The sequence below is a fragment of the Apus apus genome, chromosome 2 (genome assembly GCF_020740795.1).
Source record: "Apus apus isolate bApuApu2 chromosome 2, bApuApu2.pri.cur, whole genome shotgun sequence".
NCBI lineage: Eukaryota > Metazoa > Chordata > Aves > Apodiformes > Apodidae > Apus > Apus apus.
Window position 1 is genome coordinate 156,360,230 of NC_067283.1, and position 25,335 is coordinate 156,385,564.

The window sequence follows — 25,335 nt, forward strand, 5'->3', positions numbered from 1 at the left end:
TCTTCTGTTGGGTGGCATTTTGTTGGCTTGAAGTGACCATGGGAAATCACAACCTCAGGACTAGGTGAAGGCTCTTCTGGTGAGCCTGAAGTAAGGATTGAGGACACCTTTGCTGATTCTTCCAGGTGGGGCAGAAGGCTCTGTCATGAACATCTGCATCCTGATGGATTGTCCTTGATTTTAAGGAAAAACCCAACCAACTGAAGCCAATTCAGTGCACAAACCACCGGGTGTGCTCCTGGGGCCAGATGTTTCATCTCCCATCTTGATCCTCCACAGATGGAAAGAACTTCTCCCAATGCCCTTTTTTATGAGGTACAGAACCAACTATAAACTGATTTTATTAAAGAGAATTAGCAGGCTAAAGCCCTAATTAAGAAGGGTTTACAATAATCTCTCAGGATAAGTGAAGTTGTGGTGTCCTTCATGCCTGTGGACAGGGCCTTACTCCTCTCCCTGATTTCTGGGAGGTTTTGTAAGACTGTTTTGTGAAGCATTTGTGTCTCTTTCTGACTAAGAGTTGACTTACAAACTGTCCCTCCCAGAGGATGACAGAGAAAAGGGCTGGTGGAGTCTGGTGGAGTCATCATCTGTTGACTTCTAAGTTAGGATCTCTGGAAGGATTTTGGTTTGGCTTTTATTTTGCATCACTTTTTGTTTGGTCTGGCTGAAGTAAGGTGGCTTTTATTTGGTCTGGGTGAAGCAAACTCCATTTTACCAAACTAAAATTACCACCTTCTCCCAGAGTCATCCAGTTGACTCTGAGAAGTGGTCAGTGAAGTTTAAAAAGCAGGATGACAAGTTATTATTGTTAGAGAAGGAACAGGCCTCAAACATGAAATTCATTAATATGAACTTTGACATTTTTGCTGCTGTCCTACGCTTTCTCAGAATCAACTAAATGAGTGAGTTTCCTGCCCTGTCAGCCTTTGGAGATGAATATTCCCCTTTTTTAGGCTGCCTTCCTTTCTTTCCCTGTGACACAAGTGCCACTGTGTGTTGTCAGAGAAGCTTAAATACTCTGGGATAAGAAATAAATGCTGTGAGGAGTGGTAGGAAGGTGGGTGTCTCGGGGGGGAGGTTCACAACCCTAAAAACCTGCCAGCCCACCCCTCCTGTGGAGCTGGGAATTCAGTAAGAGCTCCAGGTCTGGCAAAATGAAGTTGGGAGCATTTGCTTTGAAGGACAAGGGGAATAAGAGGCTGCTCTTCTAATGTGATTGACCTATTTCCTCAGAAGCATCTAATTTATTTTAGAGACTGATTCTTTGAAGGACTCCTATCTCCACCAGAAAATACAGTCCAGCACGGGGGCCTAGAAAAAAGAGGGGCACAAGCTTTATGGCAGGGCCTGTGGTGATAGAACAAGGGGTGATGGTTTTAAACTCAAAGAGGGGGGATTTAGGCTAGATAAAAGGAAGACATTTTTACTCTGAGGGTGGTGAAACATGATCCAGGTTGCCCAGAGAGGTGGGAGATGCCCCATCCTTGGAAACATTCAAGGCAAGGTTGGATGGGGCTCTGAGCATCCTGGTCTAGTTGAAGATGTCCCTGCTCATGGCAGAAGGGTTGGACTAGGTGACCTTTGATGGTCCCTTCCAACCCAAACCATTCCATGATTCTATGATCTTGGACAGGGGTTATGGCGAGCGCTGCAGGAGCAGTTAAGCAATGAGATCTTCATGAACATGTTGTCCTAGACGTGCAGGAATGGGAAGGAGACTTAAAGCAGCTTTTCTAGAAGCATGAGCATGAATCACTTGTGTTTCTGTCCTTTGTGAGTCACGCTGGAGATCTGTGGTGCTTGCAAGAAAGATTTCACCCCACACACCCCCACCCGGTGCCATCCTGATGAATTTCCATGGAGCAGCATCTTTTTGCTGGGCCTCCAGCTGGGTGAACTGAAGTTTGCTGAAGTTTGTTCCCCAGGGGTCAATACTGGGCCCAGTCTTATTTAACATCTGCATCCATGACCTGGATTAGGGGATGGAGTGTGTCCTCAGCAAGATTGCTGATGATACAAAGCTGGGAGGATTGGCTGATCCACCTGAAGGATGTGCAGCCATTCAGTGAGATCCAGACAGACTGGAGAGCTGGGCACAGAGGAACCTCATGAGGTTCAACAAGAATAAGAGTAGGGTCCTGCACCTGGGGAGAAAAATCACCATGCACCAGTACAGGTTAGGGATTGACCTGCTAGAGGGCAACCCCATGGAGAAGGACCTTGGGGTCCTGGTGGACAACAAGTTGTCCATGGGACAGCAGTGTGCCCTTGTGGCCAAGAGAGCCAAGAGTATCCTGGGATGTATGAAGAACAGTGTGTCCAGCAGGTCAAGGCAGGTTCTCCTCCCCCTCTGCTCAGCCCTCATAAGACCCCAGCTGGAGTGTTGTGTCCAGTTCTGGGCTCTCCAGTTCCAGAGGGACAGGGACATGCTGGAAAGAGTCCAATGGAGGCTACAAGGATGATGAAGGGACTGGGACATCTGTCTGATGAGGAAAGGCTGAGAGACCTGGGGCTGGTTAGTCTGGAGAGGAGAAGACTGAGAGGGGACCTGATCAATATCTGCAGGGTGGGTGTCAAGGTTGGGCCAATCTCTTCTCAGTGGTGCCTGTGACAGGACGAGGGGAAACTGCAGCAAGTGACAACACAGGAAGTTCCACCTCAACAGGAGGAGAAACTTCTTTCCTGTGAGGGTGACAGAGCCCTGGGACAGGCTGCCCAGAGAGGTTGTGGAGTCTCTTTCTCTGGAGACTTTCCAGACCCATCTGGACACGTTCCTGTGTGACCTGGACTAAGTGATCCTGCTGCAGCAGGGGGGTTGGACTCGATGATCTCCAGAGGTCCCTTCCAACCCCTCTGATTCTCTGATTCTATCATTAACATAAAACCCATTTTAAAGAAGTGTTGAGGTCCTCATGTGCTTTCTAAAAACACGAGCACGGTTTCCTGTGCACAGTTACCAGCACAGTCAAACTCTGGTTGTTGGCACCACAGTTCCACAAGAAGCCAAGCAGGCACAGCTGAGGGAACATGTTTCAAACAGGATTTGTCATCTCCAAGCTGTCATGGTTCCAGTGACCTGCTGTTTTGTGAGGAATTCTTCAGGTTGGGAATCTGCTTTGTGGGCACAAAGGTAGCTGAGGAGCGGGTCACTAGTGGGGATTTATTGCTTCTTAAATTATTTTTTGTATAGTGATTCACCCCCCCCTGTTCAGGCAGGTCGAGTAAAGGCATCTGGACCACAGGGAAAACCTGATATAATCCAAAGTACCGTGAGTCCACCTGGCTTATTGCCAGAATGATGCCTTCAAGTCCAGGAATTATTTTGTGTGTTGGATAAGAATAGTATTTTGCTCTATGTTATAAGAAGAACCTTCATGTCTGTGGGAAGCTTCTTTCCACCCATGCTGGCTTGTGGTGATGCTCAATATTGAGCATCTTGTTGAAGGAAGCCGGGTAGAACCTGGGTGAAAGTGGTGAAAGTGTCCTGCACTTCCCCAGAGACAGAGCCTCATCTCATAGACTCTTGTCATAGAGCCATGGGATGGTTTGGGTTGGAAGGGACCTTAAAGATCATCTAGTTCCAACCCCCCTGCATGAGCAAGGACACCTCCCAGCAGCCCAGGCTGCTCCAAGCCCCATCCAACCTGCCCTTCAACACTGCCAGGGATGGGGCAGCCACAGCTTCCCTGGGCAACCTGGGCCAGGCTCTCCCCACCCTCACAGCCCAGAATTTCTCCCTCCCATCTCAGCTCCAGCTCCCTCTGCCAGCTGGAAACCCTTCCCCCTGCTCCCATCCCTCCCTGCCCTTGTCCCAAGCCCCTCCCCAGCTTTCCTGGAGCCCCTTCAGGCCCTGGAAGGTGCTCTCAGGTCTCCCTGGAGCCTTCTCTTCTCCAGGCTGAACACCCCAGCTCTCCCAGCCTGTCTCCAGAGCAGAGCTGCTCCAGCCCTCCCAGCATCTCTGTGGCCTCCTCTGGACTCATTCCAGAGGGTCTATGTCTTTCTTGTGTTGGGGACCCCAGAACTGGACACAGTTCTCCAGGTGAGGTCTCACCAGAGCAGAGGAGAATCCCCTCCCTAGCCCTGCTGGCCACACTGCTTTTGAAATGGCAGCTTTGCAAATTATTCCTCAAAAGCTACAACCTGCTTTAATGAAGAGATTCACTCTCCTGATTTGTCCTTTGCTTGCAAAGGCTGCTCCTGCCTTGTGGTGGCCCCTGCAGCAGAGAGGTGCTCCTCATCCTCGGTGTGGAACAGGAGGAATTCTTCTGTGTGTGTTTATTATCCCTCCTTTTCCACTCCAGGTCTCCAAAGTGGGGTGGGAGCACTGCCTGCCGGCCGGACACCGGCTGCGTTAGCCAAGGACCTGCCAAGATGATGTAATGGTGCCACGTGGCTGATAATTAAGGCCAGCAAGTTGGAAGGGGGAAGGAATCCTTCAGGGAGACCTCTCAGGTGGTAGCTTGCACTCAGCCATCCCCAAACCTTTTCTGCTCCAGGCCCTTGCCATGCAGACTGACCTTGGGTTTGGTGACTTCAGTGTTTACTGCTCACACACACATCCTGAGGCACCTGGATGGAATAGAAGTTGAAGGGAATTTCATGGATTTCCTAACCTAATGATCCATGTCTCCCTAGATTCTGAATGGCACCTCTGAAATGTACTGGTAGGAGAGCCAAGTGATAAATATTCCCTGCTGCTGAGCTCTCTATCCATCAGCCTGGTTCCTGGTGACCTAAGCTGGCACAGGCTTAGGTGTGATCTACAGCAGGTCTGTGTGTGGTATCATCCAATTCAGCCTCAAAAATTCTGTAGCAGCTCCTGTTTGTTCAGCATTTGGCATTTGAGACCTCACCCGGAGCACTGTGTTCAGTTCTGGGATCTCCAGCACAGGAGGCCCTGGAGATGATGGGAGGGCTGGAGCAGCTCTGCTCTGGAGACAAGCTGGGAGAGTTGGGGTGTTCAGCCTGGAGAAGAGAAGGCTCCAGGGAGACCTTGGAGCACCTTCCAGTGCCTGAAGGGGCTCCAGGAAAGCTGGGGAGGGGCTTGGGACAAGGGCAGGGAGGGCTGGGAGCAGGGGGGAGGGTTTCCAGCTGGCAGAGGGAGCTGGAGCTGAGATGTGAGGGAGAAATTCTGGGCTGTGAGGGTGGGGAGAGCCTGGCCCAGGCTGCCCAGGGAAGCTGTGGCTGCCCCATCCCTGGCAGTGTTGAAGGGCAGGTTGGATGGGGCTTGGAGCAGCCTGGGCTGCTGGGAGGTGTCCCTGCCCATGGGTGGGACTGGGTGGGCTTTGAGGTCCCTCCAACCCAAACCAATCTGGGATTCTATCATGATCTCACTTTACATTTCCTCTGTTTTTTCATTCTAGGCTTAGTAAGAGGATTTTCACGTAATTTAATTATTTCATCCTACCTAATTATTCATAGAATCCCAGACTGGTTTGGGTTGGGAGGAACCTTAAAGCTCATCTAGTCCCACCCCCTGCCATGGGCAGGGACACCTCCCACCAGCCCAGGTTGTGCTAAAAACTGACCAAAAAAACCCAAAACAAAATAAAACCCAAACAAAACAAAGAAACAAAACCAACACAAAGGTCTCTCTCTGGGACAACATCTCTATTTGGGTGCTCTAGTTTTTTTACACAACTTCTTTGTCCCCATTTTGAGACCTGGATGCCACCTCATTATCCATCCTGAGGGGCTTGAGGTCCTGGTTCAATGCCAGGCACCTACATGGTGATAAATGGAGCACTTGAGGAGCAGGGGAGGGAGGGGAAACATTTCACACAGAGGATAAAAAACGTAGCACTGCAAAGAGCTTCTTTTCCAGTTGCAGGGATGGAAATGCTGCAGCTTTGAAGCAGGAATTGCGTAGGAATGTCTGGGGGAATTTTGAGTTCACAATCAAGGTTGGTGCGTGACTCCTGTTTGATTATTTGAATCTTAATATTGAATCCAAAACTAATTTCCTGTTAATTCCTTGGAGCTCCCGTGCCGTTTGTTGGGGGAAGAGTGGAAGAAATGTTTATGGATTCATAACAGGGATATAAATAGGAATTTCTGCAGCAGAGCTGCTCGATCCAGCCTTGCTCGGGAGAATTGGGATACAGCTGATAGAGCAGGGGGGTTGGGACCTGGATCTCAGTGCTCCTGTTCCTCTGTCTTCTCATCCCTGGCCAAAACACCAAAGCAGACATACCTAAAGTTGTAGAATCATTGAGTGGTTTGGGTTGGAAGGGACCTCTGAAGATCATGTAGTCCAGCCCCTCTGCCATGAGCAGGAACATCTTGAACTGCTTCAGGTTACTCAGAGCCCCATCCAACCTGAACTGGAATGGAGCATCTCCCACCTCTCTGGGCAACCTGGGCCAAGGTCTCACCACCCTTAGATAAAAAATTTCTTTCTTAGATCTAGTCTGAATCTCCCCTCTTTTAGTTGAAAACAGTCACCCCTTCTCCTATCACTGCAGGCCCTGCTCAAAAGTCTGTCCCTATCTTTTTTGAGGCCCCTTTTATGTGCAAAAACACCTCGAAGAAGGTCTCCCTGGAGCTTTCTCCAGGCTGAACAACCCCAACTCTCTCAGCTCTTCAGCAGATGTCTTTTTCTCATCAGGTCCAGTATCTTAATTTGAGGTGATCTGCTTCTAAATGGGAAAATAACAGCACTGAGGAGCCTGTTGGAGTTTGTTCTCCTGAAGTTTGCTCAGCTCCGAGCAGGGATTGGAGCTTCCACTGACAATAAAGTAATTGGCTCAGAGGGAGGTGATGTTGTGAGTCGTTAATGAAATGCATTGTGGAGCTGCAAGTGGTAGAGCTGGAATATTATTGTCTGCCTCAGGAATGAGCTGGATTATTATTATAGAGGAAGGGAGTTGGTGTTTTAACTGTGTTGGAGATGGATGTGAGTGGGTGTGGAGCTGAGAGAGCCATAGAGTCATGGAATGGTTTGGGTTGGAAGGGACCTCAGAGATCATCCAGTCCCACCTCATACCATGGGCAGGGACACCTCCCAGCAGCCCAGGCTGCTCCAAGCCCCATCCAACCTGCCCTTCAACACTGCCAGGGATGGGGCAGCCACAGCTTCCCTGGGCAACCTGGGCCAGGGTCTCACCACCCTCACAGCCCAGAATTTCTCCCTCAAATCTCATCTCCAGCTCCCCTCTTCCAGCTGGAAACCCTTCCCCCTGCTCCCATCCCTCCCTGCCCTTGTCCCAAGCCCCTCCCCAGCTTTCCTGGAGCCCCTTCAGGCACTGGAAGGTGCTCTAAGGTCTCCCTGGAGCCTTCTCTTCTCTAGCCTAAACACCGTATCACATCACAGTTTCTAGAAAGAGGTTTCTGAAGCAGCTGAAACTGTGTTCTGAATTTTCCTTCACAGAAATGAGTCCATTAGTGGAGATTTTCTCCATGCAGGCTTTCAAATGTCAGCTCTCCTCTAGATCTCTGGCACAAATGTCTTGTATAAATAGACTTCAGCAAGTTGTTACTGGAGCTTCCAGTTCCCACGCTGATTCTTATCAAAGGAGATTAGTTCCCAGCCAAAGTTGTTGGTTTGGTTTTTTTTCTTTCTTTCAAGGGATTTGTCACATCCAAACACGTCTGGGGCTCACTGCAGTGCTGAAACTGCCATGCTGATGTCCTCAGACTGGTAATGAGCCACTGGAAAATGGAATGGGGTGACTTGAGCTCTCCCTGCCTCCTCGTTAAGACTGGAACCAGGACCTAGTTCCTGTCTGGCAGCTTTGGGTTTGATAATCACCTGCCTGCACCAGTGGGGAGATGGTGCAGTGACACCTGAAAGGGCTCCAGGAAAGCTGGGGAGGGACTTGGGACAAGGGTGTGGAGCGATAGGACAAGGGGAAAGGGTTTCCAGCTGGGAGAGGATAGATTTAGGTTAGACATTAGGAAGAAATTCTGGGCTGTGAGGGTGGGGAGAGCCTGGCCCAGGTTGCCCAGGGAAGCTGTGGCTGCCCCATCCCTGGCAGTGTTGAAGGGCAGGTTGGATGGGGCTTGGAGCAGCCTGGGCTGCTGGGAGGTGTCCCTGCCCATGCAGGGGTGGGAACTAGAAGATCTTTAAGGTCCCTTCCAATCCAAACCATTCCATGATTCTATGACACTTCCATTTTGTATCATGTTGAGCACTTGATAATTTGGTGGCATCAGCTTTTTTTTGGTGGTGGTGCTGTTTGTTTTTTTTCCCTGAGTGCTTGTCTACATCTCAGCCTTGCTGACACAATGTGATATGACCTGCTCCTCCACTGATGGAGAGGCACCCACCAGGCTCTGCAGGAAACTGAAGCTTGACTTGAGTTCATCTGAGGATGAGGTGTTTGCCAGATGCTGTTGATTGCCCTGCCAGACCAAAGCCAGGGAAAGAAAGCAGGAGAGCACAAACCCTCTGTGGAGATTTTCATCCCCAATAGCATCAGGGCTGGTTGAAGTATCAGAGGAGATGCTGCTCACAGCTGGAGCTGCATGGCCAGAAGTGCCACTAAAGAGACTTTCCTGCATTCAGCAGAGCAAAGCCTTGGCTGTCAGCTGCTTGCTTTGGGTGCTGAGGTCAACCCAGAGCACCCAGTTTGGCCGAGAACAGGCCTGTCTTTATAGAGTCATAGAAACATGGACTGGTTTGGGTTGGAAAGGACCTTAAAGCCCTCCCAGTGCCACTCTGCATGGGCAGGAACACCCTCCCAGCAGCCCAGGCTGCTCCAAGCCCCATCCAATGTGCCCTTCAACACTGCCAGGGATGGGGCAGCCACAGCTTCCCTGGGCAACCTGGGCCAGGCTCTCCCCACCCTCACAGCCCAGAACTTCTCCCTCACATCTCAGCTCCAGCTCCCTCTGCCAGCTGGAAACCCTTCCCCCTGCTCCCATCCCTCCCTGCCCTTGTCCCAAGCCCCTCCCCAGCTTTCCTGGAGCCCCTTCAGGCACTGGAAGGTGCTCTCAGGTCTCCCTGGAGCCTTCTCTTCTCCAGGCTGAACACCCCAACTCTCCCAGCCTGTCTCCAGAGCAGAGCTGCTCCAGCCCTCCCAGCATCTCTGTGCCCTCCTTTGAACTCCATTAAAAGGATGAGGTTCCTCAGACCTAGAGCTTAGATACCATTTGGGTTCCTCTAAAACCCGATTTCTTTCAACCTTTTGTCCTTCTGATTCTTTGTGCCTCGCACACCTTGTGTGTTTCTTTCCTGTTGATGAATTGGAAATAAAGTTATGGAACTGGCAAACTCTGCCAGGGGGAACCTAACCCCTGAGGTATTAGAGTATGACACATTTTTTGCATAAAAATAATTCAAAAAAGATGCACTCACTGATGCTGTTATGGGTGTTAATGAAAGATTGTTCTCCTCGGGGGCTCCACCATCTGAGGAGACAGTTTTCCCTAAGGATTTCTGCAGGGGATGATGCTCCACAGCCACCAAAGCCAAGTCACATAAAGGGTTGAATAAAATCTTCCCCATTTGAGTGGCTCAACGTTTTTTGACCTCTCCATCTTCCAGTCCTGCCCAGTGAATATTATGGGAAAGGGAAGAAGCTGTTGAGGAGAGCCCCTGTTTCATTAGTGGCTGAGGTCAAACATGATTCACCAAGGACATGAGCTGGTTCAAGAACCAAATCCCTTTAAGGTGTGTTGATTTAGGCATGTGGAGCATATCTAGAGAACTCATGGACCTGGTGGCTGGAGAGTGTTCTCAGGCTTTGGAAAAAAATCCTGATCTCAAAAAAAATGTAAAATGGATCAGAGCTTTGAATACTCCTGAGAATGTTTGTTGCCTTCGTTCAAATCATTATGTAAAATACTTGGAAGGGTTTTGTAGAGATGGGATGAGGGGGAAGGGTTTTAAGTTGGAAGAAGGGAGATTTAGATGGGATATTAGGAAGAAATATTTCTCAGTGAGGGTGGGGAGACCCTGGCCCAGGTTGCCCAGGGAAGCTGTGGCTGCCCCATCCCTGGCAGTGTTGAAGGGCAGGTTGGATGGGGCTTGGAGCAGCCTGGGCTGCTGGGAGGTGTCCCTGCCCATGGCAGGAGGGCTGGATCTAGATGATCTTCAAGGCCCCTTCAATACAAACCATTCCATGATTCTATGAATTCTGACCCTTTCCTTGATCCACCAAGTCTGAGTGGCCCAGAGAGGTGGGAGATGCCCCATCCCTGGAAACATTCAAGATCAGGTTGGATGGGGCCCTGAGCAACCTGATCTAGTTGAAGATGTCCCTGACGTAGCAGGGGGGTTGGACTGGGTGACCTTCAAATGTCCCTTCCAACCCAAACCATTCCATGATTCTGTGAGAGATGCTCCAGCCCTCAGATGATCTCCATGGCCTCCTCTGGACCTGCTTCAACAGCTCCATGTCCTTCTCTTGGAGGCTCCAGCACTGGACACATCACTGCAGGAGGATCTCAGGAGAGGAGCTTAAAAAAGAATCTGCTCTTCTCCCTGGGGAATTTGTGTTGTTGCAATCAAATGCCTACTGGGAATGTGGTTTACTCCAGAAAACTAATCATACAAAGTGCAGCCCTTGGCTTCAGAATGGTGAACATTTGAGGAGAGATTTGGATCCTGTTGTCTCTCCTTGGCTGAGATAAAAGCTCAGGAAATTGCCAAGTGCTGACCCCCCTCCCCCATCCTGCACGGTGCAGAACCCTTTTGGTGTCTGCACAGCTAGAGCTTCCACAGTGAAAGGTTTGTACTTGAAAATGAAGAACACTAAATAGCAGAGCAGAACTCAGCCGTTGAGAGCAAATATAGCTCTGGTTGTCAAAGTCTAAGTCAGCTGCCTGCCACTAATTGCTGAGATGTCAGGGAGCTGGGGCTTTGTCAGCTGAATTTGAGATTGTGGAGCAGGGCTTGGAAAATGTCTTTATTAAAAAGCAAAAAGGAAAAATCCCTCAAAAAACAGCATCTTGGTGGGGTTGCTAGAGTTCTGGCCTGGGCTTTGGTTGGGCAGACTGTAAAGTGCTGAGGGAAATGTAGAATCATGGAACCATGGAATGGTTTGGGTTGGAAGTGACCTTAAAGATCATCCAGTGCCACCCCTGCATGGGCAGGGACACCTCCCAGCAGCCCAGGCTGCTCCAAGCCCCATCCAACCTGCCCTTCAACACTGCCAGGGATGGGGCAGCCACAGCTTCCCTGGGCAACCTGGGCCAGGCTCTCCCCACCCTCACAGCCCAGAATTTCTCCCTCACATCTCATCTCCAGCTCCCTCTTCCAGCTGGAAACCCTTCCCCCTGCTCCCATCCCTCCCTGCCCTTGTCCCAAGCCCCTCCCCAGCTTTCCTGGAGCCCCTTCAGGCCCTGGAAGGTGCTCTTAGGTCTCCCTGGAGCCTTCTCTTCTCCAGGCTGAACACCCCAACTCTCCCAGCCTGTCTCCAGAGCAGAGCTGCTCCAGCCCTCCCAGCATCTCCGGGGCCTCCTCTGGCCTTTCTCCAGCAGCTTCATCTCCTTCTTGTGCTGGGGACCCCAGCCTGGCCCCAGCCCTGCAGGGGGTCTCAGCAAAGGGGACAATCCCCTTCCTCAAATGATATAATCCCAGGTTGGAAGGCACCTCAAGGAGCATCTGATCTGCCTTTCTTGACCAAAGCACATTCTAGACAAGATAGCCCAGTACCCTCTCCAGCTGAATGTGCCCAATGTTGGGGAATCCACCACTTCCCTGGAGAGATTATTCCAAGGGTAAAAGTGGTGGGTGGGCTCTACCAGGTAGTGTTACTAAGTCAGGAATCCCAAAAAGCACAATCACTATAACTGTGTTAATCTTTTTTGCTTGTTTTATCTCCACTTGCTCTATTTGAGCTGTAAGTTCCTCAGAGCAGGAGCCATATCCTGGTCTACATTGTCTTAGATCAGGGTGCTGAGGGACCTGGTTTAGTGGTGGCCTTGGCAGTGCTGAGTTAGTGGTTGGACTTAGTGATCTTAGTGGTCTTTTCCCAGCCCAGCTATTCTGTGACTCTATGTGCTGCCAGACCCCATGAAGTTGGGTGGAGAGGCTGCTGAATGGATGTTTGGGCAGAAGGGGTGAGGCACCATGTAAGGTCCTGGTGATGTGACCAACACAGATCAGAGCTGCTAGTCTTTGAGATGTTGCTTCACCTTTTTTAAACAGTTTTCAGGAGGGAATTGGTACCTGGGTCTCACCCCATTAATGGCTCATTAACAACTCAGGGGTTTTGCCCAAATCCTCCCTGGCCTTCTTGGTTCAAGCCACCCCAGGCTTGGTGTGGAAGAGTCTGAGATCAGGATGAGAATTCCTTCTCAGCTCCACTGTGGATGATGTGGAAGATCTTAACTGTCTTTTCTGACCAAAATGATTCAATGATTCTGTGTAGCCTTGAGTGGGATGGGGCGGGATGGGGAAATCAGGTGACACTTGACCTTTCTGGGAGGACCAGTGAATCTGGACAGCCTGGCTTGGCTTTGCTCATCAGTGAAGGCTTTGTGATCCTCCTTGGTTCAGCTCTTCAGCACAGAGAGACTCTGGACCATTTTTCTGACCTTCAGCTGGAGGATTTGATGACTGTCTCTCCTGCTCTTCTGTGCCGCAGGGAATGTTGTGATTTTATGGATGAATAAACTGCAGCCAGCAAATGCAGAACCTCTTCCCACTGCAAAGCTCAGGCAGCAAAGCTCTCTCCAAAGGGACCTTAATCTGTCTGTTATTCTTCAGCAGCCAGTAGGTACAGGTAGAGGATGAAATCCAAGAAGTGTTGACAAACCTATGGCAAGACTCCTTGGCCCCAGAGCTTTTCAGTTTCTTAGGGTGAAGAAGGTTGAAGGTGAGTTGGAGCCAGATGCCTGAAATCCTCCAAAACTTGTTGTTTGTTTGGGTTTTGGTGGGGTTTTTTTCCCCTGAAAGTGTCATTTTACATCAGGTAGATCAAGGTCAAGGAGCTAAGAGGCCTTGAAAAGGCTGGTGCTCCTCTAATTATGGAGAAGTTAGATATTGGGAAGAAATTCTTCACTATGAGGGTAGGAAGGTGCTAGAACAGGTTGCCCAGGGAGGTTGTTGATGCCCCCTCCCTGGAGGTGCTCAAAGCCAGGTTGGATGAGGCTTGTCCAGCCTGGTCTGGTGGGAGGTGTCCCTGCTCATAGCAGGGAGGGTAGAACATGATGATCTTGAAGGTTCCTTCCAGTCTTAGCCATTCTAGGATTCTGTAAGTTGGGTGGTGGGGTGAGAAATAGGATGTTTGTGGACTCAGGAGGTTGGTGATGAGGTGGGTGCAGAGCTGCTCAAAGCCCCACAGCATTGGAACCTCACAAGAGTTTGTAGGAGATGTGTTTGGCAGGGGTGAGAGGACATCCCTTAGAGTGAGTGGTGCATTTCTGGACCATAGTTGCCACAGAAGATGGTGGAGTTGTCATGGAAGGTTGTGGAGACAGATGGAATTGGGAGGTTCAAAATTTATTTTGGAATTAAGGGGCAGGGATGTCTGCTCAAACCTTGTGATGGCTGGAGAGGAGTACAGGGAGATGGTGACCAGAGGGAACGGCCTCAAGTTGTGCCAGGGGAGGCTGAGGTTGGATCTGGGGAACAATTCCTTCCTGGCAAGGGTTGTCAGGGCCTGGCCCAGGCTGCCCAGGGCAGGGGGGGAGTCCCGATCCCTGGAGGGGTTTCCAAGCCCTGGAGATGGAGATGTCCCCTGAGGGACATGGGGCAGGGGTGGCCTTGGCAGGGCTGGGGGAACGGGTGGACTTATTGGTCCTAAAGGTCTTTTCTGACCCAAAAGAATCCATGGATTTATGGTGATGAGCACAGTGAACTGTTCCAAGCCGGGGGAGCTGCACTCGTCCTGCAGAACAAGGTCGGTCTGTGACGTCGTGACGTGGGCACTGGGAGCTTTGGCTCAGTCTTTTGTCTGCCCCAGCCCTGAAGCCAAGATGCCATCACCATGTGGGAACAAACAGCCCTTTTATCCAAAGGGAGAGAAGCCTTTTCAGTGCTGCTGGCCGAGGGCTGGAGCATCCCAGTGTGTGGGACAAGGGGGAGAGGCTGCAAAGCTCAGCAGCCGCCTTTGGTGGCAGGTGAGATGGAGCAAAACCAAATCTCCATGCAGGGAGGGAGCTGAACTTGGCTCTGCTGGTGGCAAGAAGAGAAGCAGGCCCTCGTGAAGTGGTACACCACTGTGGTAGGAACAGGCTTCTCTTGCCTCAAATCCACTGCTGCTCTTCAGCTGTGATTTATTAGGATCTCTCCCTTTTTCTCTCCTCTTCTCTCCTCTCCTCTGCTCTCCTCTGCTCTCCTGCTGCTTCCCCTCAGTTATTTATAGACTCATAGAATCATTTTGGTTGGAAAAGTCCTTCAAGACCATCAAGTCCAACTGTTTAGGAAGGACCAAAAAGGACCAGGCTCCATGTCCATCTTTTTCCTTAGCCCAGGGCACTTTGCTGCACTCGTGTGCTTTTGGTGGTAGCCCCAGAAAGGTCCAGTCTGTGTTTATTGCACTCCAGGGTGTCTGGACACTTCAGCCAGTTTGGGATGTGGAAACCCATGGTGAGAGGAGAGGGGTGAGGCTCCACCTGCATTTCCCAGCATGATTAAATTGAGGATCTGGGAGCCTGATCTGAGAAGACAGCAGCTTCCCTCTGTGTTGGTGCTGTGTTGGCCGGTCAATATTCATCCTCCCATTGCTGCAGTAGCTCCTTTCATTTGGAGTCCTCTCCTGGTCTCCAAGCCTCAGTTTGGGGGCTGCCAAAGTGGGTTTGATTAAGCTCTTGGCAAACTGATAGAGGGATTTTGGACATCAGGGGCAAACACTCAGAACTGCCTTTCAAGCTTTGCCTCTGGTGCTCTGCTAATGACTGTGTGGAATTCCCGTCTCCCCGGTGCCTTGCGTTTGGGTTGTCTTAAATCATTAAAAATAAAATATAGTTTTTTAAAAAAAGGATGTAAAAAATAAAAAATAAAAGGGTGCAGGCTCTCCACACTCCTGCCAAGTAGGTCAGGGTTTTCCCAGTTGTACAGTTTGGGAAACCAAGAAATTATTCAGAGAGACTTTCTCCCAGTTGCTTGGTGAGTCGGAGGCAGCTGGAAGCAGAGGAGCGGTTTCAAGAAGACATTCAGGACCAGTTTTTGAGTGAAAATAACTCATGGGGCCTGATCAGAGCTCGATTAAAATCAATCTAGTGAAACCTAGCAAAGTAAATGGCACATTCCTGAATTCTTCAACGTGGGAGAAGCTGTGTGAGGGTGGTGAGACCCTGGCCCAGGTTGCCCAGGGAAGCTGTGGCTGCCCCATCCCTGGCAGTGTTGAAGGGCAGGTAGGATGGGGCTTGGAGCAGCCTGAAATGGTGGGAAGTGTTCCTGCCCGTGGCAGGGGGTTGGAACTCCATGATCTCTAAGGTCCCTTCCAATTCTAACCATTTTATGACTCTACAAGCTGCAGGATCTGAGATACGGTCCTAAAGGAGTAAAGGGTGGGCAACTGGTGCTGCGTAGAATGAGACAAATTCACCTCCAGGTCTTTTAAGCTGCTGAAAATGCCACTTGATGCTCCTCCTCAGAGGAGGAAATAAACCACAAAGCTGTTGTGGTTGTGGGACCACTTTTGGGTTGGGGGTTTTTGCCTGATCACATTGGCAAAAATCAGCAAGGAAGGAGAATCACCATGGTGTCACTATGATCTCCAACATCAGGCTCTAAAGAGCTAATAAGCTAAAAAAGGGTAGATGTAAAATAAATTTTAGGGAGAAATTCTGGGCTGTGAGGGTGGGGAGAGCCTGGCCCAGGTTGCCCAGGGAAGCTGTGGCTGCCCCAGCCCTGGCAGTGTTGAAGGGCAGGTTGGATGGGGCTTGGAGCAGCCTGGGCTGCTGGGAGGTGTCCCTGCCCATGGCAGGGGTAGCACTGGGTGGGCTTTGAGGTCCCTCCCAACCCAAACCATTCCATGATTCTATGATATGGCATGGAGGTGGAGGTAGATGATCTTTAAGGTCCATCCCATCCCAAACCAGTCTGTGATTTGATGTTTCTATGATAAGCTGCTCTTACAGAGTTGGCTTATGGGATCGTGGTGTGTGCATCATTGTAGGATGCTTTGGGCTGGAAGGGACCTCTGTAGGTCATTTAGTCCAATTCTCCTGCAATGAGCAGGGACATCTCCCACTAAATGAGGTTGCTCAGAGCCCTGTCCAACCTGACCTGGAATGTTTCCAGGGATGGGGGCACCTACCACCTCTCTGGGCAACCTGGGCCAGGGTCTCACCACCCTCAGTGTAACAAATCTCTTCCTTAGATCTAGTCTGAATCTCCCCTCTTTGTGTTTAAACCATCACCCCTTGTCCTATCACTACAGGCCCTGCTAAAATAATTATTCAAATGGGTTGAATTTAGGAGGAGAAGGAGGAGGTTGGTTTGATGACAGCAGGTTGGTTCAGTCTGTTGGGGACAGAGTGAGGATGAGGTAAGTGGAGGGGATGTCCTTGAGTGAGAAAGGGAGAAAATAAACCAGTGGCTTTAAAAAAGTAGCTGCCAGGCCTTGGTGTCTAACCCAGGCCAGCACTGACACCCTCTGACTTGAAGGAATAAAAAAGCCCCTTTCAGTAGAAAATAACTCATTTAGGAAATGGGCACTTCTATCTGGGAGACTCATTATGCTCAGCATCCCTCCTCTTTTGTAATTTTCTTGATATATTAAACTACTTGGGATAAATTCTTCCTCAGGAAATGTTTTAGGCAGAAGGTGACATGGGGGAGGAGAGCAGGGAGCATGAAAAATGGATGATACAGCCTCGTTCCTTGCCTGAGATATTAAATATGTAGGATTTCAGGGCCTGGTGTTGATTCCACCACGCGTCTGAGGCTGTTGAGGTCTTCTCCAGACTCCTGCTGGGGCAAAATGGGGGTTTGCCTTGTTTGGAGCTAAACTTCTGGCTTGGCAGAACTTCTTCACATGCCAGGTCTCTTTTTCTCTTCTTTTTATAATCAAGGACCATTCTTCATCTGCTACAGCTGCGAGGTCAAAACTAATACCTGATGAAGTCAAGCTTCCCCCTTCTTATTTAATTTCCTTTTTTATTTTTTTTTTTTTCCTGAAATTAGGCAGCTCTGAAGCAGGTCCCTGTTGTCTTAAAGCATCAGGATTAGGGCTTTGGAAGAGAAGGGGAGATAATTATTGTGGCTGCTGGACGGTCTCCTGCTTGTAATGACTGTTCAGGTTCTTCTAGCAGGTGTGTTGGGAATGGGCTCTGAAGCGGGTAGGTGGCAAAGGCTCTGCAAAAAGGAAGGAGAAACAAAAATAAAAGCTCAGAAGAAAGTAAAAGAAAAAGAGAAAAAAAAAAGGAGGCTCGGGAGGACCTTCTCACTCTCTACAACTACCCGAAGGGAGGTTTAGTCAGGTGGGGTTGGGCTCTTTTTCCAGGCAACCAGTGACAGGACAAGAGGGCCTGGCCTGAAGCTGCTCCAGGGGAGGTTTAGGTTGGATATTAGGAAGCACTTCCTCATGGAGAGGGTGATCAGACCTTGGGATGGGCTTCCCAGGGAAGTGGTGGAGGCACCATCCCTGGAGGTGTTCAAGGGAAGGCTGGAGGTGGCACTTAGTGCCATGGTCTGGAGATGTGGTGGTGTTGGTCATAGGCTGGACCTGATGGTCTGAAAGATCTTTTCCTGCCTTAGTGATGATTCTATGAAAAATAAATTACATAAAAAAAGCAAACCCTCTCCCCCCCCCAGCCCCGTTTCCCATCTCGGCGTCACGTATTTAGGAGCCCCAGGTAATTAGGCTCTTCTGACAGAAGCCGCCTGGCCCTGGTGAACCAGCTTCTGCTGTGGCTTCTTTCTGTTGCAAAACCCCCCCCGGGGGAAGGTTGGGCTGGGGAGGGCAGTGCCATCAGCCACAGGGCTGCCGAGGGGAGGGCTCTCTGCCAGGCCCTCTGGAGATGGCCTGCCCACTCGCTCTCCTCGGGGAGGCAGGCGGCCGCTCGCCTCTCGCTGCCTGCCTGGAAAATCCTCCCCAAATTAGCCCCTTCGGGTTGGATGTGTCGTCAAAGCCAAAGGAAGGAAGGAAGAAGAAAAAGGAAGGTGGGCCCCGAAGACTTGTCTCCTCGAGCAGCCCGGAGGGATGCTGTGAGATGGCAGATGAGGGGATGACAGGACGGCTCTGTGGAAGGAGGTGGGCATCAGGCTTATAGATACCAAGAACCTTTACGTGGCTGGTGGCACCCGTAGCAGGTTTTGAAAGGTGTGAGTTTGGGGAATGTGACCTTTCTTTGGCTTCGCCGGGCTCAGTCACACTGCTCCAAAAGCTTAGAGAATAAAACACCCCTTTGGAACTCGTCTCCTCTTGGTTTGGTGCTGCCCCAAAGGCTACCTGGTGCCACGCTGCTGGGAGCCAGAGCCAGCTGGAATTCATGGGCTTCCCTCTTTGTCAACAGCCCAGCTGGAAAGGCTTGGGGGGGAAGAGATGTAGGGAGGGGACATCCCGAGTCTCTTTCCCTGGGCAGATGGAGATCTGTCAGCAGCTCTGACAGAGGAGGCTGACGAGCTTCTGGGCTGAGCCTCCCTGCCGTGCTCAAGCAGAGCACAAGTTGTCTGATTTGCTGAATACCTAGTGGGGTTGGGTTTGGTGGGGTTGGGTTTGTTTGGGTTGGTTGTTTTTTGGTGGGGTTTTTTTTTTTGGTATTTTGATGAAGTCCACAGTTGGGGATTTTGTGCTTCCAGCCAATTTAACAGAATGTCAAATACCTCCCGAGCGCTGGCGCTCACGTGGCCGCCTCCTGCAGACGACAGCTCCCCGTGGCAAAGGCGAGCTCAAGGAGTAGTTAGGGACGACTAAACGTTCCCTGGCAGGGGGACAGCTTTGCCCTTTCTTGCTCTTTTTCCATCCTCACTTGCATGGAAGCACTCCAGAGGGTCGGGAGGAACACTGCCCGCTCTGTTCCCGTCCCGTGCCCCGCGTAGACGCGGTCAAAGGGTCTGTGGAAGAGCAGGGAGGGTCCTGGACGGCATCACGCCCAAGCCCATCCCACGTGGTCTTCTGAAAAGGGCTTTAGAGCTCTGGCCAACTATTCTCTTGCAGGAGAAGCCGCCCCAGGTCCTCCCCAGCATTGCTAAATCTGCTCCATCCTAATTTATTCTAATGAGGAGAGCTTTCATCTCCCATCCGAGCTCTTTCACTGCCGGGCTGAGTTGTGTGTCACCGTCTGGGACGTGGGATCTTCTTTCTTGGGAGAGGAATGTTTTTCTTGGGGAAGCTGCTCAGCTGCAGGACCAGGGGAAATGAGCTTCATTTATTTATTCTGAGCTCCTCATTCCAGAGCTGATGGCTTCGTGTGCTCTAATCAAGAGGGTTTGGTGCCGTAATTAAAAACGGGCTTAATGGGTATTCTGAAGGATGTAAATTCGCGGGGAAAAATACGAGTCAAAACTTTGGAGACCAAAGCACTTTTGTGCTCGCTTACTCTATTGTAATTAGGGGTGTGGTGCTTAAGGAATATTAATCAGCCCCGTGGGGCGAGGTTGGGGAGCCAGAAAAATGCTGCCTCCACCTCTGTTCCCCAGTGGGAGTTGAGGGCTGGTGAGAGTTGGAGCTGAGCTAAGCAGTTGGGGGAGGAAGGGTATCCCCCCACCCCCCCAGCCCCCTCCCTCAAAAATAAAATAATCAAACAAAATAAAGAGAAGAACCAACCACTTTCAGGAGTTGGGCGCGACTTTCTTGAAGTAGCTGGTTTTGCCAGATGAGTTTAAATCTCTCCCGGGGAGATTTGCAATAGCAAATTGAAGATGACTCGTAGCAAAGGTTGAAAAAAGGAAATGGGGGGAGGGGGCTGGTTGTTGGCATCTCCAGACGTCCTGAGAGAGCATTTTCTTGCCTGCCAGAGTGATTTTGGTGCCTTGGAAGATGCCAATTCCATCCATGGCACGCAGGGAAAGAGCCTCAGTTGCCACATCCCTGAGGACTTGCCAAAAGGCATCTTGCTGTCCTTAGAATATCCAGGTGATGGCTTAAATTACCCTGTTAGTCCCTGGGAATCCTGCAAGACTTCCTCTGGAGGGATAATGAGGCCGGACGGGATGATCAGTTAACGAGGAGCTGCTTGGGTGCAGGTGATCAAGAGGTGCTCAGGTATTTGGTGAAGGAGCCCAACTGGCAGCAGGTTTGGTCTCAGCTGGGTGACTGCAGCAGTGGGAGCAGAAAAAAAGGTCTTTAAAGCTTTAAAAGAGGGGGCTGTGACAATTATAAGCAGCCTAATGTAGAAGGATAAGGGCCTCGTTAATTACGGTGCTTGATGCAGTGATCAGGAAGAAGGGAAAAATGATAGGGCAGAATTATCAATTAGATCCTGACTCAGGAGATGAAAATGGCTGAGGGAGAAATGAGAAGCCAGCTTGGTGGTGAGCCAGCATGGGCACAACTTGTTCTTAACCGTGGTGTGGGGCTGTTGTTTGGTTGGAAGGGATTTGCTTGTTGGAGGTGCAGAAAATCCAGAAGAGCTCGGCTTCCTGCTCCTGTCATTAGCCTCATGTTGGGTGAGAAACGGGGGCAGAAGGTGAAGTTTTGAGGCTTTTTTTTTTTTTTTTTTAATTAGGTAATTTATGGCAAATCATCAAATCGCAGAAAGGTTTGGGTTGGAAGGGACCTTAAAACCCATCCAGTCCCACCCTCTGCATGGTCAGCTCCCCTCTTCCAGCTGGAAACCCTTCCCCCTCGTCCCATCTGAAATCATAAATAGAGTCACAGAATAGCCCTGGTTGGAAGTGACCTCAACAGCTTGTCTGCTCTGACCTTCTGTGGGAGCAGTTTGCTGTGGGAATTGCTCTTCAGACCATCATTTTTTTCCCAGTGAGTCTTGGAAACTGAGGTGAGCAGACGGTCTAGATGAAAGCTAATCTTGTGCTTATAATTTAAAAGGGCAAACAGAACCATGCAGGTCTTGGCAACCTGGTCTTTGGGGAAAAAAACAATGTGCTGGCTGGTAGAAAACGATTAATCAAAATTTAATGGCACTGAGGGCTCCATCAGCACCAGTGTCTGGGCTATAGGTTGTGTTGACCTCTGATTCTGGCAGGTACAGGAGAGTTGATCTGCTTTTGTTTGAATTCTGGGAGGCTTGCAGGCAAAGCTTGAACAATCAAGGGGGAAAAGTGGACCTGGGTTATGTGGTGAGCTGCTGGTGGTGGTGGCAGGTGTTGTGGACCTGGAGAAGTGATTTCTCTTGGGTTATTTTTGGGTTTTTTCATGCCTTTTTGTGCCTTGCACTTCACATCAGGGTTCATATCCAGACATCCCTCACCTGCAGCCCATGCTTGTCTGATGTCCATGGTGCTCTGCAGCTCTGGTGGACAACCAGGTCCAAATACTGAGACTAGAACATCTGAACCAGAAACTGGGCTCCAATTTTTGTTAAAAGGGAAGAAATATTTCCCTAAGAAAAACCCCTTGAACAGCAGATTTTCTATTTTAAAGTTAAAACTTGCTCATTGATTGACTTGGAAGCTCCATCCAAAAGAGAGAGGTTTCATGTTTTGGGGTGTGGCAGGTGAGATCACTTTACTCTTGGGTTTTTTGTTGTTGTTAAGATACTCATTTCACTGGCAGCTGCTCCTTGTTTTCCTCTGGGATCTGGTTATCCCAGTTTCTCCTCCTGCTGTGTCTGTGGTGGTGAGACCTCAACCCAGCACCAGGCATGTCGCTGCAACAGGCAGTGTTGTGGTTTCCTTGCAGGAGCTGTGAGGAATGATGGGGAGCAACTCCAGGGGACATGAGGTGGATCTGCTGCTGCCACCATGTTCCTCCTCTGCTTGCTGGCTTCTGTGCTAGGTCTAAATTTGGCTGCAGCATCTCCTGGAGAGCAAGCTGGGGTGGACAGGTTGAGCCTGGGCTTCTGCCATGCTTGGTGCAGAGTGGCTTTAGTCTCTTCAGACAAGCTCCCCTGAGGGTTGATGTGTCTTAAGTGGTGTGGGGGTCACCATCTCTTTCCATTTGGGTTTATTAGGTGTAAGAGGGAAGATTTAGGTGAGACATTAGGAGGAAATTCTTTAGTGTGAGGGTGGTGAGACCCTGGCTCAGGTTGCCCAGAGAAGCTGTGGCTGCCCCATCCCTGGCAGTGTTGAAGGGCAGGTTGGATGGGGCTTGGAGCAGCCTGGGCTGCTGGGAGGTGTCCCTGCCCATGACAGGGGGGTTGGAACTAGATCATAGAATCATTAAAGTTGGAAGGGACCTTAAAGATCATCAAGTTCCAACCCTCCTGCCATGAGCAGGGAACCCCACCACTAGATCAGGTTGCACAAAACCTCATCCAACCTGGCCTTAAAAATGATCTGGAAGGTCCCTTCCAACCCAAACCAGCCTGGCATTCCAGGATACTGACTGCTGAAGTGTTTGGGAACAGACTTGGCTATGGGTAGGTAGACCAAAAGTGCCCTGAGAACCTCAAGCACTGTATGAAGCAGCATCAAACACAATTCAGTGAAGCAGAGGAGCTTCATGGTGTTGAAGGCCAGGTTGGATGAGACCCTGTGCAGCCTGGTCTGGTGGGAGATGTCCCTGCTCATAGCAGGGAGGTTGGAGCCTGATGATCTTTAAGGTCCCTTACAACCTTCACCATTCTATGATTCATGGGAATGGGAAGAGGTGTTGTGTTCCCTTAAGAGATGTTGAGATCCCTTAATAGGTCTATTCTGAAGTAGTTAGTCCTGTGCTAATGGACATTGTCCCACTAATGGGGAGAAGCAAAGATCAGGACCTGGTTCCTCCAAAGTTGCAGGAAGGACTCTATACATTGTCCCTGTAGCTGCTTCTTCCTCACCTCTGGTTCCAGCACTGGCATCACAGGAATAACTGATCACATTTAGCCAACCTTCACTCAGCTCTGTGCTCTGCTGCCATTTTGGACTTGGTAGGGTTGGGTTAATGGTTGGTAGAGTTGGGTTATGGTTGGGCTTGATGATCTTAAAAGTCTTTTTCAAGGAGAATGATTTTGTGATTCTGTCATCTCCTCCAGACTTTTCTGGTCTACAGCTGTCCTCTTACACATGTGCTGCCCAGCCAGGACATGCAGCTGGTGGGACATCACCCACAAAACCCCCCAAAGGACAGCTGGAAGGTCTTGCTACTACTTGGAGACTTGTTCCCCAACGCCTGATGCTACCTTAGCCACATCTCCATTAACATGCTGCTCTGCAGTTGTTGTACCAAGGAGAGGCATTTTATTTTTTCCAAGGGTGAGACTCCTTGGCTTGACTGTTTTGAATCTGGAGAGTTGAAGAACCATCTTGGGAAACATCCTGACGTTGTGCTGCCTTTCCTGGCAGGAAATCATGACAAAAACACTTGTCATGGTCTTCAGCTTCCTTTGCCTGCTTCTAAGCAAGTTCCTTTGCATTCCTGTTCCAGCCACAGAGGAGACAGTGGTGGAGAAAACAGGGTCATGGGCACATCCAATCTTTCTCTGGTATTTCAGACACTTGCTGCCACCTGACATACCTAGAAAGAATTCAGTAGTTCCCTCTGATGAACTAGGTACACACCCTGAAGATCTACAGGTGTCTAAGGGTAGGTCTGTGGGCATTTGGCATTACTTTGGGAGGCTGAAGTTCGTGCCTGGGCTTGACATGGAGGTGAATGAGCTTTCCTTGGCCGTGTGAGCTGACAGAGACCAGGACATGAGCCTGGTCAGGTCTTCCCTGCACTTCCTGCCTTTTTCTGGAATGGCAAAACCACAGAAAGCAGAGGGAAACTGAGACAAAAAGGAAGTGTTTTGCATGTGGTTGTGTAATGAAGCTGCAGAAGATTAGGGATTAAACTACTTTAAAGACCTGGAAGTTTACCAGAGAATGGGAGTTCCCATGATCCAAAGGCTCCAGGAATTATCCTGGAAACACTGGTTACCTGAATGCTTTCTAGGATGCTGCTGGGGCTGCAGCTTTCCAGGAGCTGTTGGGAGAGAGGCCAGAGAAGGCCCCGGAGATGCTGGGAGGGTTGGAGCAGCTCTGCTCTGGAGCCAGGCTGGGAGAGCTGGGGTGTTCAGCCTGGAGAAGAGAAGGCTCCAGGGAGACCTGAGAGCACCTTCCAGTGCCTGAAGGGGCTCCAGGAAAGCTGGGGAGGGGCTTGGGACAAGGGCAGGGAGGGATGGGAGCAGGGGGAAGGGTTTCCAGCTGGCAGAGGGAGCTGGAGCTGAGATGTGAGGGAGAAATTCTGTGCTGTGAGGGTGGGGAGAGCCTGGCCCAGGTTGCCCAGGGAAGCTGTGGCTGCCCCATCCCTGGCAACATTCCAGGTCAGGTTGGATGGGGCTTTGAGCAACAGGATCTGTTTGAAGATGTCCCTACCCATGGCAGGGGGATGGACTAGATGACCTTCAAAGGTCCCTTTCAGCCCAAACCATTCAGTGATTCCATGATTTGATCACCTGGCTGCAGATTTGTGCCTGCTGTTGTCAGGTGTGCACAAATGTGCCATGAGATAATGGTAGTAGATGCAACATTTGGGGATGTAACTGTGGGATTTGGGGAAAGTGGAGCAGAGAAGTTTTGCCTTCCTGGCAAGGCCTTTGTTAGAGCTCAGCTGCTTTCCCACGGGCTGTCTGAAAAAGGTGCTGCTGGGAAGGGTGTGACAGGCAGGTGGGACTTATTTCCAAATCAGTCTGAGGGGAAAACTCTTGGAGTGCTGAAGTTTAGCTTTGCCTTGCTAGAAAGATCCTTCTGAAAGTTCTTCTGGGAAGGGACTTGGTACAAGGGCAGGGAGGGATGGGAGCAGGGGGAAGGGTTTCCAGCTGGCGCTGAGATGTGAGGGAGAAATTCTGGGCTGTGAGGGTGGGGAGAGCCTGGCCCAGGTTGCCCAGGGAAGCTGTGGCTGCCCCATCCCTGGCAGTGTTGAAGGGCAGGTTGGATGGGGCTTGGAGCAGCCTGGGCTGCTGGGAGGTGTCCCTGCCCATGCAGGGGGGTTGGGAATGAGTATTCTTTAAGATCCTCTCCAACCCAAACCATTCCATGATTCCATGAGAAGTCACTGTGCACCCACTTACATCCTCTGCCCTTTGGTTCCTAAAGAGTTAAATGTGAGCTGGGAGGCTGATGGCAAAGAGCAGGCAACAGACTGTGGGGGAAGCCTGACAAGTCAGGACAAGATGCTGGGAACAGGCAGCAGGACACCATGTTTCAGGGTTTTGGACTGCCTGCCTGCTGGGCATGGGCTGAGTGGAAGCCAGGAGCTGTGCCTGCCTGCAAATAGCTCTGAAAACACACCAGGCTCTGGCTCTTCTCCCCGTGACCAGGAGTGGGTGTTCAGCCAGATCTTGTCCTGCTGATCATCTTCTGGGTTACTTCCTCGCTTAACATCCTCAGTTCTTTGCCTTATGGGCAAGAAAATTGTCTTGCAGCCATGGGAGATCTGGTTAAGAGCTTAATGCCCTCTT

General features: G+C 50.5%; 1 protein-coding gene across 1 annotated transcript in view; it reads left to right on the forward strand.

Annotated features, from left to right (window-relative positions):
* Positions 1 to 295: 295 nt before the first annotated feature.
* Positions 296 to 25,335, forward strand: part of ARHGAP39 (Rho GTPase activating protein 39) — an 85,726-nt gene continuing 60,686 nt past the window's right edge. Inside the window, exon 1 of the mRNA XM_051610314.1 lies at positions 296 to 315. Coding sequence (XP_051466274.1) covers positions 299 to 315 — 17 coding nt within the window. The 5' untranslated portion in view covers positions 296 to 298. The remainder of the gene's footprint in view (positions 316 to 25,335) is intronic.